Source organism: Cryptosporidium ryanae (genome assembly GCF_009792415.1).
Source record: "Cryptosporidium ryanae isolate 45019 chromosome Unknown contig_8, whole genome shotgun sequence".
Lineage (NCBI taxonomy): Eukaryota > Apicomplexa > Conoidasida > Eucoccidiorida > Cryptosporidiidae > Cryptosporidium > Cryptosporidium ryanae.
The window spans coordinates 54,364-74,520 of NW_027125486.1; the positions used below are offsets into that span (position 1 = coordinate 54,364).

Sequence of the window (20,157 nt, forward strand, 5' to 3'; positions counted from 1 at the left end):
TATTATTATTTATAACGATAAAGTACAATTAAAGATACAATATTTATTTCTGATAAAGCCAATTGCTTTATATTAAATACATTATTTTTTTTATTTTGTATTTTACTTTATGGCTTGTGTATTTTTATTTGTCATAGGCGCTGGCATATTATTTGGATTTTAATACGCCTTAATTTACAGGTAAGTTTTTACCACAACTCTGAATAAAAATAAGTGCATAAAAATAGAATGACTTACACACAAAAGCAGAGTATATGTGAATTAAATAAAAAATATAACAGGAAAGCTTTAGTCCTATGCAGATAATTGTCTTTTAAAAAGGGTTTGCTTTTGACTGCCTTGTAAATCTATAAAACCAACAAATACACATCTTTTTATTATTAAGCACTAAACTGTATTCGTAAAGGCTATTGATTCGTGCTTAATACATTAATCAGTTTGTAGTTGATGCGTGTGGCCAGTAAAAAGCTGCAATAATGCATCTTGGCCCGTTTACCAAAGCCTCTTCCTTTCTTTCACTTGTTTGACATTTGCGTCCGGAACAAGCGAAATGTGCAAGTTCTTTTACACACAACTCTTATTTGGTGCGAATTCAGCATATGCATTCATGGAGTCCTCAAAGTTCTTTACAGACTTGTCCATTCGGTTTTCACTTTAACTGCCCGTATTGCTAAAAGAAAATCCATCACAGGGTTTACGCATTACTAATTTTTAGTGATAATCACTTTTGAATCTTGGAGCAGGATTTTGAAGGTAAACATAGTTTTGCAGAACGCAAAAAAGTCTTTTCAATTTTACCAAATCTGTTTATTTTCATCCCCTTGCTTAATCCGAATGAAATAAATTAAAAACGAAGTGGCGGGAACTATTTGTTTAATTTTATACGGCTTTTTGTTTTATGGTATTGTTCTTCGGAAATATAAAGGAACATCAAGTTGGTTTATACTGTTTGGATAGGGAAAATAGAGCTTTGTATTAAGTGAGCACTTTGTTGACTGTGTATTGAGGCAGGTTTTCTTTCATTTTACGCAACAGAGTACCTTTTCTTATTTCAAGCGAAATAGGGAGATACAATAAACAAATAACACGGCTGCTTAGATTTGGAGTATGTGTGAGGTGCACGAAGGGAATTGAGACTAAACTGTTGGATATACACAAAGATTAGCGTATTTATATACAATACTAAGTAAACAGCAGATAGTAAGCATGCCTGGGGAACATGGACAAGGGTGTGGTTGCAGAGAAGAATCAGAGACAGTAGGAGGAACAGACCTGTTATCCTATATAAATACGGAAGGGATACATGCGCTTAACGAACTTAATTTTGGATCTTGCAAGCAGTTATTTCGTCTTTATTCAGACCGTTTAAACGAGGATTTTTTTTGTGAGTCACAAGAAGACGATCCAGAGCTTATGTTGTTTATACCTTTTAGTACACCCTGTTCCATTAGCTCTATTACGATAATAGGTGGAGATAATGGAACCTCACCTAGCCGTGTTAAGGTATACATAAATAATGAAAATATTGACTTCTCAACAGTAGATGAATTGGAGCCTGCACAGTCCCTGGATCTTATTGAAGACTTTTGCGGAGCATTCGAGTACAACCTAAGGGCAAACAAGTTTAAGAATGTCAGTTACATTGTTCTTTATTTTCCTAGTTCCATTAACTCTGATCAGACGAAAATATATTACATCCAACTAAAAGGTTACGCTACAAATTACCAAAGAAAGGCAGTTACTGCAGTTTATGAATCTAAACCGAATGTTTCTGACCATAAAAATAGCTTAGAGTCTCCAAACTTGTTTGGACTTAAATAAAAAGTCAACTTGTTCAAATTAAAAAAAAATGTTCAAATGCATTGCATATAGACTTATTTACTTTTACATGTCGATCCCAAGTACCGTAAAATAACTGAAGTACGCGCCAAATCACACAAATTTATCAAAATTTATAACTACTGTATGAAAACAAAAAACCAAGGTGTTTACCTTATCTTTCCTTACTTAAAACGAAAATGATAAACTCAGTTGTCTCACGAGAAGGAAGTCTGAGCTTTATCCTTTTATTTCTAGTGTTAGTATTGTGCGAGCATGTTCTATGTTCGAAAGTAGCTGGAAATGATAACGTTACGCTTAGGAGTATGATAGGTGGAAATGGCAAAGTAGAAATAGAGGGAAATTCTCAAGAGGATTCTCTTCGATTAGAAGGGAAGTGTAAGGAAGATGACTGTGGAGAAGAGGGAAAGAACGCGGAAGGTGATCAGTTAAACGAGAAAAAAGTAAAGGGTCTTTCGGATCCATCTCTTGAGACCGATTTCTTTTTTTTCTCGTCCTCTCTTTCTAATTCGGAAAAGAAGAACTTTCTTTTGCTTACTTCTTCTCAGGAGCAAGTATTTAGAAGAGTGCCACAGATAGCAAACTTAGACTATGCAATTCAACTTGCTATATTTGCTTTAGCGGAGGGAAAATTCGTTTCTCCAAGATTTTTGACCTTCAAAATCTCAAATAACAAAAAAGAAGTAACGGGAAATATGTTCAAGGTCTTGGATTGTTTGTATTCAAGTTCAAATAAAACACTAAAGTTAATCAAACTTATCCGTCAAAGGTGTTTTTTCCACAACGAAAATATAGAATTGGGAATTATTCCAGAGAAGATATCAGAAATAATTATAGAGAGGTGCAATGAATTCAGAAACATCGAATATAGATATGCGAGACTAATGGATTTCGTCTATCTTATGAGAATGATAGTACACAAATCAGAATCTCACAATTCAAGTCTAGTTAACTTATCAAAAATAATATGGTCTACACTCAAGAGTCCAAAATTTAAAAATGTTAAATTCTCAAAGGACATTTTTCTAGTATCTTCGGTGCCTGAGAAGAGCTTGAATTCGAAGGATCGCTCTAAAGTAAGCAAAATATCCAAGTTTATTGGTTATATAGACAATACTCTTTTAAGCAAGATTAAGATATTGCCATTTTGGATAAAAAAAACAATAAATGAGTATAATATGATACTTACTAGTTCTGTCGAGTACGTTAAGGATATTTGGCCTCCTTTTATAAGTGGAATTAATTCGGATATAAGACGTGTAAACAACTGTATTCAACTTAAGAAGTCTCAAACTCCAAACAAACACGGTTCATTTTCGCCAAAGGGCGAGGAATTATTCAGAGAAATGAAGGAAATTTCCAAACAGATCATAAAAGATATAAAATAGTGCTTTGTTGAATTTTAGTCTGCTCTTCTAACACCTAAGATATATATGATATTAACATTGTTATCTTTTTCTTGTTTTTATCAAAATCGTTATTGCTCTCGTTCAAATTGCAATCATAAAAAGAGATTCTGTGTGAAGCCTTAACTTTGTGTTCTCTCAAACAATAATTTAAGAAACATCTATTTGCGCCCAGTTTGTGTTTCTGGTAGAATCCTTAGGTGATTCTGTAATTTCCCATTTTTGCAGCAAGACTGCTTTAGATGAGGTTTTCTGGGTTCAAGCTAAATGACCGTCATTTTTAAGCAAACTTTATTGAGCAGAAAGTTTTATACTATATTACGAGGAGCATGCATGACATTTATTTAAGCAATTAAGCTATAAAGTGGGAACAAAGACACTGTACAGTTAAGTAAATCATGTTTCAAAGACAAAAAACTTGTTCAAAATTAGACTTAACTTATTACCATGCTATGATATGTCCTTCGCTATTTAATTGCAACATTTAACAGTAAAGACGAGACCAATATAAAACATGAAATTGAGAAAATAACAAAGGAGCTTTCGGGAAAGTCAATTCTCTCCTTTTCGCACTCTAAAGACCTTACCATTCTTCTTTCTATAGTGTCGCATCTCTTAAAGTAAACAAGTAAGGAATATATTAGTACGCAAATTACGAGAGGGACGAGGGAGTATTCAAAATAGCTGAAAACATATGTTGGGAGGTATTTAATATGAATTTTACGCTTGGCTTTGGATAACAATAAAATCAATACCGTTGAGATGTACATACACTTTTTTATCCAAAACAAAAGTACTCTCTCTGCAGCAAATAGACTTTTAGGATCGATTTTTCTGATTTTTTTCGAGTCTATAAGATACTCGTCGTTGTTATTGTTCCAAACTTGATTGTTGTTAGAGTACTGAATGTCATCCACAGTTTTGTTCCATTGTATCTGAAGTCCATTCAAGTCAAAGTGTGTGATGTTTAAGTAAGACTTTAATAGTTTATCAATAATAGCAGTGTTCGAGTTGCTTTGTGTTTTATTTGAATTGCATGAATTAAAGTAGTTGCTTCTGCTGTCTCCAAACTCTGATATAGAACTGCAGGATATGAAGTTGTTATTGTTGTTAAACTCTTGAATCCAATGTGGCAATGCAGAAACTTTATCTTTATGTAGAATGGCCATACCATGTTGGAATTTGCTAAATTTGTAAACTAGGGTGGCATTGCATCTTCTGAGCATCTCGGAAACCCATGTTGGTTGCTCTGATTGCAATTTAACTTCTAACACGGCGTATGGGAACCTAGTAACCTCGTTCTTGGACAGTACTTCCTCCGCAAATCTGCACCATGGTTCGTTTGCGTGGCCATTCGGTATGTATTCATTAACCATACATAAATTGGTGTCAATGGAAAATCTGACCTGGTTGTTGTCTTGATTCTGAAAAGCAGCTCTCAAATAAGACGTCCTGACAAGTGGCTGTAAATTATGACGGGTTATGTAGTTCTGAACATTTAAAGCAAATTCCACCTTCTTCCTTGTTGAATCTCCATAAAAAATTTCTTTTGATGCGAGGTAGTCTACACCGATTTCTCCCTTTAAATAGCCAAAAACGTATTTTTGAGGCAGTGAAAACCTTTCTTTTGTGCTTTTTTCTCCCGTCCATTCCTCGTGATGAGTCTTCCTTTCCATAAATATTTCCTTTTCCTTGCTTCCCTCATTTGAACCGTACCATCTTAGTCTAAATAGTTGAGCACCCTCAAATCTTGAGATTCTGTTGCTATAGCATTCGCCGTCCTCGTTGTCTAGGTAAACTGAAGTTATTGGTTGGCTTTCCTCTATCACATTTGGATCTATGATATTGTGTCCCTCCACACACATATATGGATCCAAAAGAGTCTCAAGTTCACCGTTGGACAGACCGAATATCAAATATGGGACGTAACGAACTATCCCGACTTTTGCTGATACAACATTGTTTGGATGAACCCAATATTTGGTTGTGCTTCTGGTGAATGTCTCTGGAGGCTTCCATCTATCGTCTTTTCCCTCTGCAACTTTGCTAAGATTTTTTGATTTTTTATCTTTTTCAAGGTCGAAATCACTCTTCTCACTCTGATGCAAGTCCAGAAAATTGGCTATTTTTGTTTCAGAGTCCCTGTATCTTTTCCAAGCCAGACTCAGCAATACCAGTAATATGTCAATATTCACAGCTACGAATTTTTCCTTTATGAGTTGTGTTTGAAACCATGTGCTCGCGGAAGAGTTTAACATGATGTCAAAAAAACGACAAAGTCTTGTTAACATCTTGAAATTGGTCCTTATGTAGAAGTCTAAGTGAACAATTTCGTTGCTCATGTGATTCAACTGTTTTTCTGCTTGAATCAGTTTTTGCCTGTAAAGCGAGGAATAATTCTCAATGTTGGAGTTCCTTACACCCAAATTCACGTTGTCATTGTTTTTTGGGTCTAAAGTAATGTTGGAATCGGCTTTATTTCCGTTAAATCCAGTTATAATTGCGTCCCTTCTATTGTATTCACTCAAAAATTTATCAATTGGAATCATTATTTCGGTTCTGATAGACTTTCCTATTCTCATTATTCCTCTGTATATCTCCTCATGCTTGGTGGTAGAGAACCTGTTCACTTTGTTTATTTCCTGGTTCAACTTTTCGCGGAACACAAAGTCGCATATATTGACCTCAGACATTACCTGAGGCAAGTTGCCATCATTCACTCTTATGACCTTTCCGATCCGGTTTATCCTGACATACTCGGAAGCTAGCATCTTGTTTGGACCATATTGCGAGGATAAGTTAATAATTGTTTCACAAAGCTTTTTTGTGTCGACATAGTAATTTACATTGGAGTCAGGGGCTCTGTTCAAATACTCCTTGAGTGGTATCATAACTATCAATGTATATATGTTTTGCAGGCCAAAAATGAGAAACGATTAATGAGTTTAATCAGTAAATTTAAATAATAAAGATGATGTGTTTTTTGCTCAGTTTTGACAAATTTCACACACTTTTGTTCGAGCGATGAATTTTTAAAAACAAATTAGGATTTCCCTTGGCTGCGAAAAAGGGAAAACCCACTACTCAGGATCGAGTAGGAGCGGAGAAATGAAGAGACATTGATTGAATACGAGAAAGGCAAGAAAAGAAGGCAAAGTTTGGTGATTTACCCGGTGGAAATGATATGAATTTGAAAATCACTTAAAGCCTATAAAAATATACGTTAAACAGTAAACATAAAAACAGTGCTTACGCACCGTTGGCCAAAAAGTCATTCAATGTGTCGTTTTCATTTTCGGCATCCAACAATGTATAAGAAAACTTTTTGCTCTTGTAGGTGCTGTTTTTGTAGTTTGATAAAATACTGTAAATCCAGTCAACGTAAACCATATAATATTTAACTAAGCACGAATGGCCTTCACCAAGCATTAAAGAGTAGTCGACGTTCGCTTTAATTTTTTCTTTTAAATATTTGACGTCTTTTCTGGATGTTCTATAAGGGAAAAACAGATCAGGATTGCAGTGGGAAAGCAAAATTGGCGTCTTTAGACCTTGTTCGGTGATTCCAGGGCGCATCTTTAGAAGTTTGGACGAGGACCTTTCGGGCAAAAAACCTGCCGTCGAGACGACACCTCCCAGCACGTACTTGGTTCTGAGTGCCACTGAAAGAGCCATTGCGCCTCCCTGACTGTAGCCATATATAAATATTCTTTTTGGATTGTACTTGTCATGCTCAACCAAATAATTGATCAATTTTAATATGGATTCAACCGAGTACATCCACTGATCCAAGTTAACCTTTCTTGCCTTGAAACCAAAGGCAAAGTCGGCCCATGAGTACCTGTAGCTCCAAAATGCAGGTCCTACAGGCTTGAATTTTCTCAAATATGGATGTGGAAATATAATGCCCGTGTCTTTCTCAAATTCCTCCCCGTACATTTTGATTTGGGACAGGAAAGGATAGAATGTATATTTAAACGCCTCATAGTAAAGCTCATCAGAGCATACGCCCACTATTGCAATGATTAAGTTCTTTGGGCGTCTTGGTTTATGTAGGAGCGGAATTCCCGAGTAGTCGCCTGGATGATCCACATCCGCAAGCATGTTATTACGCAAACTGTCAATGTTGTCATTGTAGTTATCCAGCACACTCGAACTCCTGTCTTTCTTGATCAAACCCGTTATTTCCATGATACTTTTGTCCAGCCGAAAGCTGGCGTTTGGCAGACTTGAATTCTTGTCGAGTATTAAATACTTTTCAAACGAAAATGTGTTTATTTCCTCGGCTTGAAATCTCTTTCTCTTTCTCTTTCTTAGTTTTAATCTCAAAAAGTTGAAAAACCTCCATATAACCGACTTTGTGAATCTTTCTACATTTAAATACGGGTCGTTCATCTTAAATGCTTGGTCCCGTGCTCGCATTTTTAGATTCTTATTTATCTTTCTCAGTCTGCGCAGTATCCTTTTATTCTTGAGCAGTTTTTTAGTGTCTATATCGAAGAACAACATCGGTGGGTAAAATTCCAACTTTGGAATGTTGAACGCCGTTTCGTTCCCACCCTTAATGATGTTGCTGTCTGCAGTGACGTCTGATATCGTTTCCCCTTTCGGAACATCGGCACCTTTTTCCTTAACAATGCTACTTATTTTTGAGTTGGCCTTGGCTTTAACATCGCTGGATGCAGTACTGGCCGAGTCAGTCGTGAGCTTTCTTGGTTTTGAGCCTAGGGCACTTGGTACGCTGTTTAATGCATACAAAATAAGGATTAACTCAATGACCAGTAAACTCGGATTTATTCTCATTTTTCCGCCTCTTGCCTACAACGGTGTGACTTAGCTGTACTTAATCTATAGTTTCTAGTTTTACTTAAATTGCTACTCCAAAATAGCGTCATTTCCCTTAAACCGATTTCCTTTCAAATTTTGGTCATTTAATAATTAATTACCTGCATAATGCATATAATTATATGTATGTGTCTTAAAACTATAGATATGTACATGTAGTGTATATTTAAAATTAGAGTTCAATAATTAAATGCGAATAAAAACCAGTAAGGCATCTTAAAATCTGGAGCATGAACTCGCATCAAGGCCAAATTTACGCAGAGTTGGACAAATATTGTTCTAGTTCGAAACTGAGGTCTGGGCCGTTACGGCTCCAAATATTTCGCGCTCAGTTGCTGCTTATCGCCTCCAGGCCCTTCCCCTAAACCATGACCTTTTAATTGCTCAGGCTTTTTAGAGTTGACGAGTAGTTTTCTTTTCACTGCGCTTTAGACTTCCCTTTTCGCCGCCGGCTGACACGGAAGCCGTCAGTGGTCTTGCCTTAGACGCTGCTCTGAATTGGCCCCCGGTCGACGCGTAGTCCCCGGGTGCCTGGCGAAGCGAACTCGCGTCTTCTCGGCATTGGAAGCAGGGATGCCTGCATTAGGTGTGGATGAAGGAAGGCAACAGGCCGTGAGAGGCGTTTTTGGGAGAAACAGCAGCACGGGTAGATGAGTAGCACAGCGCTTAAAACGGGAAGAAACTAACGTAACAGGGCGTTTTTGCATGGACTCAGGCATGCAAGCGAGGCATACGTAATCTGCATGTACACTTACATCTGCATGTGGAGTGAAATGGACTAGGTGTCATTGATGGAGTTTATTATGAACACAAGCGTTTTTTGGATGTTCTCTGCGGAGATTTTCTGCGACTTGAGCAATGTCGGATAGTCGATTATGAACTCGGATGCAAGGCCGTCCTGGGCGTTGTAATCCATATCACTCAGGAGCTTTTTTAAGTCAGCAATTTCAACAGTCCCGTTGAAGCTTTCAGTGCGATAGTTGTTGTAAATTCTTTCAATTGTATTTGAGATGGAGTTAGTGATGTTTTTGGTAAAGTTATGTACCAGTTTTTTAGATAAATTGGAGCTTAGCCAGTCTTTAATTAGAAGAATGAGCAAAACAGGCCCGAAAATAACAGAGGTTACTTTCTCAAATTGACGTTCGAGCTCCACATAGCTTTGTCTTTCCGCACTTGTGTTGGGTTCTTGGAGGATGTAAGCACTTACGACCTCATTTAGCTTCCCGTTGATCAAGTCAATTAAACTGTTAGCGTTGTTTCTAATTGTTGTTTGGCTGTCACCGCCGCCGGAGAATTGGGTGTTCGCATTGACTATCTCAAAAAAAGAAGCCAGTATGGGAACCGTGACCTCGTCATGAAGCACAAAATCGAACTTGTCGAGCAGCAAATCGGAGTATTTGCCTGAGAAGATGACTCTTTTGTGACTTTCAACGGCACTCAGCAACTGGTTCTTGCCTTGAATGTGACGCGAATTCGCGCTGCTGGAGCTCGTCACTGCGGTTATGTCGTTGAAAAGTATTAGGGCCGTGAACCATATCTTTAAACGCTGGGTGAGTTTGTACTTTAATTTAGGCAAACAACTGGTGAACTCGGCCAATTCGTTTTTTGCTTCTTTGTCTTGATTAGAATAAACGCACCTTTTGAAGTCTGGGTACTCACTATATCTGAAAACACCACTGGGTACCAATTCATTCTCCATTTCACTTAGTTTAAGTTCAATATTGTATATCGGCATGTAGTAGGTGAGTGCCGGCGAGAAGTCTTGTTTGACCGTGTCATCGTTACAATTTTCAAGTATATTGTCGTTGTTTCGACATATAAACTCCCTTAAGATGTCACTATATGAGCTTATTAGCGACATATAGTCCCCACTCTTGCTGAGCAAAAGCGAAAATATCCTGTTTATATTCGCTATACCGAAAACAGTGAGTATCGTATTACAATCCGAATAGCTCTTGTTTATTCTCTGGCACTCCAAAAGGTTTAATATCGAGTATGTATTTTCACGCAGCGATTCTATGTAAGTTTCTCTTACTTCGCTATATATGGTCAGGTGGGAGTCTAGTAAAATGTTGATATTCGTCCCGTCGTGTTTAAAGTTCATGTTGATCTTGTCCTTTCGAGTCTCCTTGTTAGCACTGGAGGTTTTTCCGCAGTTTAGTGTGGAAAAGTAGGGATATGCCAACATCTCAGTGAAGTTACTGTATGTATAAAGAGTTACATTTTGAGACCTTTTTATATTCAAAATCTCGTTTCTGATGAAGTGCGATAGTGAATACAAGCCCAAAAGGGGACACAACTCTGAGATAATGTTGTAAAGAAAGTAGTTGCTTCCTCTTTTTTCCGCTGGCAAGTTATTGCTAACGTAGATAAGAATAAATAGAAACAGAGATTTTTGGTTGTAACTCCCCTCTTCGCCCCCAAATGGAGTGGACAAACAATATATTGAGAGAGAAATCAAAAAGTAGCAAAGCTTTGAGTGTTCCTTTGTCTCCTTTTCAAGAGTTACGTTCTTAAATATTTGCAGAATCTCGTTTAGATCAAAGTTATGTTCCTTGAGACTCTCGCTGCTCGAAGTCAATTTCGTTTGGTTATATATAGTCAATATTTGCAGTCTGTTTGTGTGATAAATCCAGTTTACCGGACGTATTCTAAGTACATCCTTGCTTAGCAGACACGACAAATCATTATATATGGCGTATATCACACTGTCCTCATATGCATTGTTTCTAAGATCAATTTTAAAGTAGCTGAACAGTAAGATTTTCAGGTCAATAATGACGTTGTTTTCGTTTTCTGCGCTGATCATATTAATTATCTCCCCGTTTACATAATATAAAAGATTGTCAATTAAGCTTTTTACGGGCGAGTTACAGGGATTGTTTTCCGAAGACAATGCAGACAATTCCTCCTCGTTTTTGAATTTGTTGTTCAAAACGACAACGACCTCTGAAAACAACTCAAGCATAACTATTCTGGCCTTTTTACTGCCGAAGAACATGCCGTATAGCACCTCCTTTTTATCGCGAATGTTATATTTGTCGTTTAGGCTGTCTATTACCCCAAGTATGTTGTCTAAGCAAACAATCTCGACGCCATTTCCGTTGATGCCACTATTCACGTTGGTGTTGTCATCGGGAACATTGTTGCAAATTGACGACATAGTTGACTGCGTCTGGAAGGAGGAACTGCTTGTCAGCTGGGAATACTGGGACTGGGAACTCTGCATCCGCAGCTGAGTGTCGTTGTGTATAAGAATGTCTCCGGTGCCTCGCTCAGTTTGCGCTCCTTTGTAGTTGTACACAGTATCAACAACCTCTTTGAACAAGCCGACAATCAAGTGCTTTGTTAGTCTGATGTTTTCCAATTCAGAGCTTCCAGGTTCAGTTTGATGGCTAGTCAACTTAAAAAGGGTGTCGTAGTGCACTTGGAGTTTGTCTTGTCTCGCTGAAATAGCCTGTTGGTGCTCCTCCAATACGGCCAAATTTCTAAGAAGTCCGCATTTCCCAGGAATCAGAGTGTTGTAATAGTCGAGGCTTCCTGAGTCGCTGAACAACTCTATGCATGTGGTGTGGTACAAATCGAATTTTCTTGTTTTCCTGAGTAAAAATAACTTAATCAAGTTGATGTTCGCGATCGTTCTTCTCTCGAAAAGCTCGTTTCGCTTTTCGCTTCCCTCTAAAGGGCCAAGACAACTCCTCTCTTTGCTTTTCAGGAATTTTTCTATCATCAAAGCTAAAAGCGAGGCCTCGGTCTCCGGACCACCCCCACTTTCAGTCTGCCTTTGGAGAATCAAAAAGGAAATAAACACGTTTAATGCCAAGTAATGTGGCTTCTTTTCGTATTTCCTATAGAGCTTATTGCAAAGAGATTTACCCGTGCTGAAGTCTTCCAAGTAGCAATAGAGAGACAATAAATCAGTTTCAAATTGTTCTGATAGAATGTTTGCCACAAAACCGTTCTGAAAGTAATCAGCAACGAACCTCAATTTATCCACGTGGATATTAAATATATTAGTGCTCAATATATAATAGTGCCAGAGTATTATGATCACGTCCTCGTTTAGAAACTTTGACTCCATAATGCAGTTTACGTCCTCCTCTCCCTTGATATAGTTTCCCATTTTCAAGTGCGAAAGAGCCCTCAGTCCCATCACAACCAGAACATCCTCACAACATTGGTCTCTGTTTTTCGTCTTGTTCCTCAATCTGCATATCAGGCCGTTTGCCTGTCTAACCGCGGACGAGTAATGGCATCTGTGGACCAAGTCGTAAAGCAGCTTTATCTGGCTGTCCATTTTGAGTTGCAGTTTAATGCCGTTTCGGTTTGGAGTATGGGATTAAAGCCTCACCTTCATTTTGGTCCGGCTGGGCCCGCTCGACTCCAAAGGAGTTTCGCCCTTCTTTATCTATATACCTGATTTTCTGCGTTTCTAAACGCTTCCCTTCGCTGCCTAGTTGCCTACGTTCGTCCGTGTCTGTCTTTGCACCACGGCTTGTGTATGCGTATTCTCGCGGTTCCTGCAGTCGGTCTGTGTCCGCTGGCGTATTTCCTTGAGACTGCTACTTATCTGATCCCTTAGATATAGCCCCCTGTCTAGTCAAATCCAAACGAATGCTACAAGGTACCGATGAGTTATGTAGAAATGCACATTTAAAACAAGGCGGGCTGGCGATCTCAACGGACAAATACTGTCAAAAAGAAGCATCAGGTAGTAATTTGCTGGGCAGCGCTAAAGAGGAAATAGCAGGTGTGAAAAAGCTAAGATATTTTAGAAGGAGCGAATAGGATAATCTGAGAGACTCAAAAACCACTGGAGTGGTGGTTTTTGCAAGCACAGTAGAGACAGAACCACACATTCGGGTCGCAGGTGAGCACGATCTGCGGTGTAGGCAGCGAGTTTCTAAAGCGGACGAAAATCCTGGTTTGAGCGGAACTAAGAGTTGAACTGGATAATAGAGACAGGAATAGCTTTTGTTGGCTGTGAGCACGAAACGAAGATGAGGCCCTTGAGGACGCTGCTATTTGCCTTGCTGGGCATTGCGCTGGCGTCTATAAGAGCCGAGTGCAGAGGCTACAGGGAGAGTAGGATAAACAAATCAGTAAGAATAGAAACGAAGAGCATGCCTCATGTGGTAGACTCTAGATTGAATAGGAAAGACCCAAACACCTGCATGGTTAGTAATTTCCACGTGACTAATTTTCTGAATACGGCCCGTTGGAGACGCATATGGAATAAATCAGGAACAGGTTGGGACGAATCGCTAATACCACCATTAATGTTTTGCGTTAAAGTGCTGGATAAGCCAACGAACACAAGTAATCTGTGTAACAAGAACACGTTTGACTTGGTGATAGTTGATGGAATAAAAACAAAGAGAAGCAATCCCAACCACACAGTTGTCGTTGCGAGCATAGCTGATGTATTAAAGGGGGAAGAGAGGTGCATATTCGTCTCACCGTGTGAGATATTGAGAAGAATATACTGGGATGACGATAACTTTGACAGTCCGGTTAACAGACTTGAATTTAGGATAAATGTAAGTTACGAGAGCGTCACCACAAATCAGAGATTTGTGGCAATAGCCGGAGTGAGGGGTTTGGCCAGGTCCATAAAATCAAGCAGGAATCCGTGGGACAACAGGATGCGTATTACTCAAAAGTTTAAGAACGTGCAGGCTTTGTCTTTATACATTCCATACAAGCCTCATTCAAAGTCATTTATTTCAGATTCATGCATTATTAAGCCAAGAGTGACAACCGTATTTTACGGAAGAAAAAAGCCATCAGTGTGTAAATTTGAAAACTGCATGTGGAACATATGGGTAGGCGAGCTCGCCGGTGAGTTTGTGAACGAGAGGTGTACAGTAGGAAGATCCTCCTCCAGAGGGGATTATATAGTTGGCTGGTTCACACCATACGCTATAGACTCCGACACAATAGGTTCGCTGAGACTCAAAATTGATTGGCTTTCAAACAATCCCTTGAGCAGTGACTTTTGCAGAGCATCGGACCAGTTTATGGGTTTGCCTTCCATGGAGAGTCAGAGTGAGCACAGTTTAAGGAGCAACAGAAGCAGCAGGTCTGATTGGTTCCCTGAGGAAACGGAGAACAGGAGCTACGAAAGGATAAAGACAGAGCACGGCGAACACAGAAATGACGTAGGAATTGGCTCAAATGGCGAAACCGCTAAACAGGATAACGGGGACGTCTCATATATAGGATACACCACAACCACTACAGCCACCCCGCACCATACTGTGTTCACAAATGACCAAACTTCCACTTCGTCTAAGGGCAATTACAAGCACCACGACCTTTCCGAAGCTGAAATATTGAGGGGAAAATTTATAATAAACAACTCGGGTTCTTCGAAAGAAATGGGAATATGCGCTAATGGGAAATGCACCAGTGCGAAGAACTTGTGGACAAGTTGTACAGGGGAAAAGAAGAGACGTCTGACTGATTTGAATTCAACCGAAAGCGAAGTTGGCGACCTAAATGGTATCGATTTATCCGTGCCTCAAGTTGAGTGGATTGATGTGGATTACAACTCCACAATTTATAAAAAAAATCCTGATGGAACAATCTTATATAATATTGACGGCTACATCAACAACACAGAAGAGTTCTTTAGGTCCATAAGCGACAACGTTGTTAACACTTCATTAGTTTCGGAGCGCGTTGATAGTTCTTGCAAACACGATTTGATTTGCTCTTGCATGGTTGATGGCATCTATGACGAGGACATTACCGTAATCGAGTACGACGAGGACCCCGATGACGGCCAGACTTCAAGAGGAAACGGCGAGAAGAGCTACTACGATCCGGACAGCAAGCATGTGGGCGAATTTGAGTACATAAGTTTCAGTGGAGATAGTGCAAATCTGCTCAGAAAGTGGCTTGACCTAAAAAGAGCACACGAGAGTTAATCGGTTTTACACTGTTTTGCAGGCGGGGCAAACGCTAGTGGGAAAGAAAGAGTCTCTGGAGACGGCAAGGCGCGGAGTGGTTTCTGACCCTTTGGCCGTTGATCCGCATGCACAATACAGCCCAGACCTCGAGTCCAAAAATGTTTGCCTGTCTTTTGAATGAACATGCAGCTTTCTTCCTCCTTCATACAGAGCCAGTTTGCTTTAATATAGACAGGGTCTCTGCCTCAGAAGCAGAAATTTGACCGGTAGTCGGTTCGTGACTCCCTTTAGTGCTCGTTATCTCAACCGCGTGGGTCGTACAGGACAGCACGTTCCTAAAGCAGGTAGTTTATTTTGTTGTGGGTAAAATAAGAGTTGAACGCAAAGGTCCAAATGCTGTGTCTTGGATCACCACAAGACGAGACCTTTTTTATTCTCTTTTCTAGTGTCTGCTCTTACCCCTCCCGCGGTTCGACAGGTCCGGCGCCCGCGCCTTCCGGTTCCAGTGGATTGGCTCTAAATTTGACGGCGGGTGAAGGCAGGGGCTAAGCCTGGACAAACTTATTACGGTAGGTTAGAGCTCAGGTCTTGTTTGTTTAGACAGCGCACCGAGGGTGGAAGCATTTTTGAGCGAGAAAGACAGAGTTGTACAGGGAGGAGGTCAAAATGGCACTTAGTACTGAAGGAGGAAAAAAGAAGCCTTTGAAGCAACCCAAAAGCGACAAGTTTGTGACGGAAGAAGATATCGAGTTCAAGAAGAAACAGGCGGAAGAGAAGAAGAAAATGCAGCAGATGAGCAAGGAGCTGAAAAGCAAGAAGAAGTGACGGGAGAAGGATAGTGGGGGTGTGTCTGAGCCGGTTCCACGCGTAAACAGCCAGCGGTCGGTGCCTCGGACTTCGGGAGCGAGGTTATAGATGTCATACAATCGCGGTTTCGGCAACCTTGAGTAGTAGTTGAAAACGATAGGTCTGTAAGAGCAATACTTATATGGCAAAGAATTGTTTTTGCGGTTATTTTCTTTTTTTGGATTTGGACTCGCCGTCGAGGACATTTAAATACAAGAATCTAAGGTCCCCGGGTACTCCGACGCTCGTTTTGTTTTTGATGAGAAAGAAAACGAAAAAAAGCAACATAAATGTCCCTGATACGATATACAGAAGTCCAAAGTATGGGTTCTTTCCGCCGAACCATTTTATTTGTGAGATAACAATGTACTTGGAGCCACTAAATACACTGCAAGGGTATCTGTTTTGAACGTGTACTTTTAGGGGCAAAACTAGTCTGTTCTTGTTCGAAGTAAGCTTGCCGTATAATTTGTTGAAGTCGGATGTGGCAGAGTTTCTCATCCAAACTATAAAGTGGGGATTCTCGATTCTTCCCGGAAATATGTCCTCTGGGAGCCAATTTGATACGTTGTTCTCCCTGATGTATTCCTCTGATGGGTTTTTGTATTTCTCCCTATCGGAGAGGAGGGTGATGGTTTCCGCGGAGTCGTCTATGGTAACCGGATCACCTTCTCCGTCAAAGACAGTGTAGGTGTCGTTGAAGACTCTGCTCGCTGCTATTCCACAAGGCAGGAGGATGTTGCTGCTCTCGTCGGTAATCAATGGATGGCAAGAGGAGATCTCACTTTTGTCCTTTATAGTCTCTCCCTTAAGTTGTTTTTCGCTTCTGTTTAATATATAATTTCGATTGTTCTGGTAGAAGTTGTGTAGTCTATAGTACATATATACGTCCCCGGATATGTAACTTAGCTCCTTTCCTTGTATGTGAGAGGGTTTGCAGTTTTCGCTGGTCACTTCAACAATAGTATCGATGGTAACTCCGTTTCCAGGAGAATCTTCGTACTTTATTTCACACTCAATTGTTGAGTTTGAGTTTGTCAGCAGATAGATTCCAACTGCAGTAAATAATGCTCCGAAAACAAAGTACATGAACAACAAATAATTTGGAGTGTAGATTGGATTCCATGATTCTAGCTTTTTGTTTTTGAATTTGTCCAAATAAATGCTAGAGTCGTCTCCAAAGTGGTCTTCGTTCTTGCTTTTTCTTTTCAATTTTTGTTTGTGTAGGTCCGAGCTCCCAAACACACTGTTGTTTATTGTGTTTTCCGCTTCATTAAACTCACAATTGTCCGTTGAAACCTTGTAACTGATTGCTTGGTTATCCAAAGTCAATTCTATACCGCGACTTGCTATAGACGGGTCAAGGTCATTTGTGTTGGTCACTCTACCACTCAAACCAGCGTTGTTTGAGCTGTTGCCATTATTGAAGCTCATCGCAAACAACTATTTTTTGCTTCTTAACATAATACTTCCGTAAAGTCTATTCGCAGATGTATTGTATCCAAATTTAACATACATTAATGCCACTAGTGCGGGGAGAAGTCAAGCATCTTCCGTTTGAGCATTTAGGTTATCTGTTTTGCTATTTGCAAAGTCAATCACTTTTGTTTATTTGGTAATAACAGTTACAATTGCACCCGTTTTATTGCTTTCCCACATAATTTAACTATAAACATTCCCGCGAGCGTTTGAGAGCAACCGTAAATTATCCACTACTGGACTCTAATTTTAAATGTGTTGTTCAATTTTTCCTTTTTATTCCTCCTGTTGAACAGTTTAGTTCTTTGCTTGTGTTTCTCCCCTGCTTGGATCTCCGCACCCTCGAAGTTCCAGTAGTTGTTCAACTTTAAAAGTCTTCAATTTCAAGGCGAGGCAGCGTCATTCGTTTTCACTAAGGGCCGAAGAGGAGCACTGGTGCTTTGTTTCTTCTCTGAGAAGCCTTTTACTGAGTTAAATCTCACAGAGCAGGAAGTACCCGTCTTCGTTTCTTTTATTACTTAAAATAAAAGTTTTAATCAAACGTATTGCGAAAACGCATGCATGCATTTGCTGATAATATTTCTTTTTCACATAAGCAATTATTATAACAGGTGAATTTTTTGTGTTCAGATGACAGTTAATTGTGTGATGAATGACCTTCCTCATTAGTTGTCAAACAGGACAAAGGAACCGGAAAATGGAAATTTTACACATAGTATAACAGCGAAAATGCCAATACTTGAGAAGGAGCTTAAGGTAAATCAGGAAACAAACGTTAAATCGTTTTTGGTTGAAAATGTGTACAACGGACTGGTCATGGAGGAGCTGAACAACTCACTGAAGAGAATAGAGAGTGTATTAATTGATTTGTTCAGGGACATAGACACTCTGGATTTGAATTATTATGATATAAGTAAAGACTGGGGTGTTGACGTGGGGAAAGAAGGGGAGTTTGAGAGAGTTAAGATGAAAATAGTGCAGGGACAAAACAGAAACCTGGTTGACAATATTAAGCTAATGTTAAGTGTTCTTTTAAGAATGTTTAGTGAGGTAGACAGCGTCAAGGATAAAGTAAAAGTACTGATTAACGACAACATCAAATTGAAGGAGGAAAATACCGAATTGAGCAAAACGCTCAACAAACTAAACAGCGACATAAGTAGATTGTTGTGTGAAAAATACCACGTTGAGGAAAATCTAAAGGAGAAGACAATGAATTGCAACATGTATAAAAATTCGCTAAATAGCTCAATAAAAGCGATGAAGAAACTGTATTGGGAGAAAGACTGTATGAATAAGGAGATAGGAATATTGGAAAATCAATTGGTGATATCTAAGCTAAGGGTTGCACAACATAATGAGGAGTTGGAACACATCAGAATACTGTTGAAGTACTACAAGAACCAGGTAAGTCAAGAGTGTTTACTTTCGCCGGCCATAGAGCAGATGGTTAAAGTCGAACCATGCAGGGTGTCCTTTAAGTGCGAAGACAAGTGCAGTGGTAGTAAGGGTTCCATTTCAAATAACAAAAAAGGCGGTGAGTTAGGTGGTGTAAAGGACAACACAACCACTGGAATTAAGACGCAGACAAACATCGGCAGCATACTCTCAAAACTTTTATTTAATGGTGGCCTCAATACAAACACAAGTGTGAGTTGCAAGGAAAACATTGGCTTAAACGCAGAAAACAGAATGGAAACAAAGTCAACGTCCCCGTTATACAAGTATTCACCTTTAAAAAACAATTATTTCTACAGTGAACCTGATGAAACACTACTGAGCAAGAGTGCATATAACATCGATCTGTCTAAAGAGAGCTGTAATGACGAGAGTAATTCACTCCAATTGTATGAGGACGACGACGCTGAGTCCGTTTTCGCCACACAAATTACTCGGGGTTGTGACATGAGATAAACAGTGGTAACACACAAGAGCAGAGAATTAAGATATAATCAGTCAGTGGGATACTCATTTGGTATTTGACATCTATTCCAAGATCCCGGACCTGCGAATTCAACTTTAAGTGGAGGAACTTGAGATTTTTTGTGGTTGTTCCCGGTTTTAATGCCAAATTGATTATGGTCGTCACTGCTTGAGTCGTCAAAACCGGCCCTTAGACGAACGTCGCTATTATGAACATAAGAATCGCACTCGATTAAATCCCCATTTAAGTCATAGTTTGAAGGAAAATAACCTTCAGGTGAAACACTGCTTGTAATCTGAGTTTTTTGTTTAGTTAAGTTTTCGTTTTTATCCAAAAGACCCTCATTTATACCTGAATTGCTGTTCATAGGTGTGTATTCGATGTAATTTATTTCCTTGTTGCACACGTTCTTCAACAACAGCACTGAAGATAGCTTGTTTCTTAGCAATTTGACATAGTCACGAACTGTATCTGTGTCACCTGATTCTATTGCAACTAGCAAAAGCTCCTCATCTTCTCTAGTTTCCAGTCCCAGATCGTCAAGAATACCACAAAAAGAAGATATCAACAAATTGCACAACTCTTTTAAGCCATAATTATCTTTTTCTGTGCTTTTGGTGCGACTGTGATTCTCATTTGTATTGCAACTAGTCCGGTTATGTTTTCTTCTATCTGAATCACCTACGTTTCCATTTTCATCTATCTCAATACTAAGTTCCTGCTCTTTTCCCATATCCATTATAGTATTTGTCTCTTATTTGACACGCCACAGTTTCCCTTGATTTCTAATTTAAAACCTCACACAAACTTTGGTCTATATCTTAACCCATACCAACCGTTAAATATAGTTTCCCGCCAAAGCCTTTTAGCATTTCTCCCGTATGTTCTTGTTTGTCTGGCAAAG

The 20,157-nt window shown here is 39.3% G+C and overlaps 10 protein-coding genes across 10 annotated transcripts; 5 read left to right on the plus strand and 5 right to left on the minus strand.

The window, feature by feature from the left end:
* Window positions 1-1,206: 1,206 nt before the first annotated feature.
* On the plus strand, window positions 1,207-1,821 carry FG386_003428 (uncharacterized protein; the record flags this gene model as incomplete). The annotated part of the gene is made up of 1 exon (XM_067342890.1): window positions 1,207-1,821. One exon carries the CDS (start codon window positions 1,207-1,209, stop codon window positions 1,819-1,821), a length of 615 nt encoding a protein of 204 aa, XP_067199117.1.
* Window positions 1,822-2,144: 323 nt separating this feature from the next.
* Window positions 2,145-3,227, plus strand: FG386_003430 (uncharacterized protein; the record flags this gene model as incomplete). The annotated part of the gene is made up of 1 exon (XM_067342892.1): window positions 2,145-3,227. One exon carries the CDS (start codon window positions 2,145-2,147, stop codon window positions 3,225-3,227), a length of 1,083 nt encoding a protein of 360 aa, XP_067199119.1.
* Window positions 3,228-3,712: 485 nt separating this feature from the next.
* On the minus strand, window positions 3,713-6,136 carry FG386_003431 (polyphosphate synthetase VTC4; the record flags this gene model as incomplete). The annotated part of the gene is made up of 1 exon (XM_067342893.1): window positions 3,713-6,136. The coding sequence occupies one exon, from the start codon at window positions 6,134-6,136 to the stop codon at window positions 3,713-3,715; it is 2,424 nt and encodes an 807-aa protein (XP_067199120.1).
* Window positions 6,137-6,494: 358 nt separating this feature from the next.
* Window positions 6,495-8,048, minus strand: FG386_003432 (carboxylesterase; the record flags this gene model as incomplete). The annotated part of the gene is made up of 1 exon (XM_067342894.1): window positions 6,495-8,048. One exon carries the CDS (start codon window positions 8,046-8,048, stop codon window positions 6,495-6,497), a length of 1,554 nt encoding a protein of 517 aa, XP_067199121.1.
* Window positions 8,049-8,868: 820 nt separating this feature from the next.
* Window positions 8,869-12,387, minus strand: FG386_003433 (uncharacterized protein; the record flags this gene model as incomplete). Its single annotated transcript, XM_067342895.1, has 1 exon — window positions 8,869-12,387. The coding sequence occupies one exon, from the start codon at window positions 12,385-12,387 to the stop codon at window positions 8,869-8,871; it is 3,519 nt and encodes a 1,172-aa protein (XP_067199122.1).
* A 703-nt stretch (window positions 12,388-13,090) lies between these two features.
* Window positions 13,091-15,022, plus strand: FG386_003434 (uncharacterized protein; the record flags this gene model as incomplete). The annotated part of the gene is made up of 1 exon (XM_067342896.1): window positions 13,091-15,022. The coding sequence occupies one exon, from the start codon at window positions 13,091-13,093 to the stop codon at window positions 15,020-15,022; it is 1,932 nt and encodes a 643-aa protein (XP_067199123.1).
* A 648-nt stretch (window positions 15,023-15,670) lies between these two features.
* On the plus strand, window positions 15,671-15,829 carry FG386_003435 (uncharacterized protein; the record flags this gene model as incomplete). The annotated part of the gene is made up of 1 exon (XM_067342897.1): window positions 15,671-15,829. One exon carries the CDS (start codon window positions 15,671-15,673, stop codon window positions 15,827-15,829), a length of 159 nt encoding a protein of 52 aa, XP_067199124.1.
* A 186-nt stretch (window positions 15,830-16,015) lies between these two features.
* FG386_003436 (uncharacterized protein) lies at window positions 16,016-17,284 on the minus strand (the record flags this gene model as incomplete). Its single annotated transcript, XM_067342898.1, has 1 exon — window positions 16,016-17,284. One exon carries the CDS (start codon window positions 17,282-17,284, stop codon window positions 16,016-16,018), a length of 1,269 nt encoding a protein of 422 aa, XP_067199125.1.
* A 774-nt stretch (window positions 17,285-18,058) lies between these two features.
* On the plus strand, window positions 18,059-19,243 carry FG386_003437 (uncharacterized protein; the record flags this gene model as incomplete). The annotated part of the gene is made up of 1 exon (XM_067342899.1): window positions 18,059-19,243. The coding sequence occupies one exon, from the start codon at window positions 18,059-18,061 to the stop codon at window positions 19,241-19,243; it is 1,185 nt and encodes a 394-aa protein (XP_067199126.1).
* Window positions 19,244-19,281: 38 nt separating this feature from the next.
* On the minus strand, window positions 19,282-19,992 carry FG386_003438 (uncharacterized protein; the record flags this gene model as incomplete). Its single annotated transcript, XM_067342900.1, has 1 exon — window positions 19,282-19,992. The coding sequence occupies one exon, from the start codon at window positions 19,990-19,992 to the stop codon at window positions 19,282-19,284; it is 711 nt and encodes a 236-aa protein (XP_067199127.1).
* Window positions 19,993-20,157: the final 165 nt, after the last annotated feature.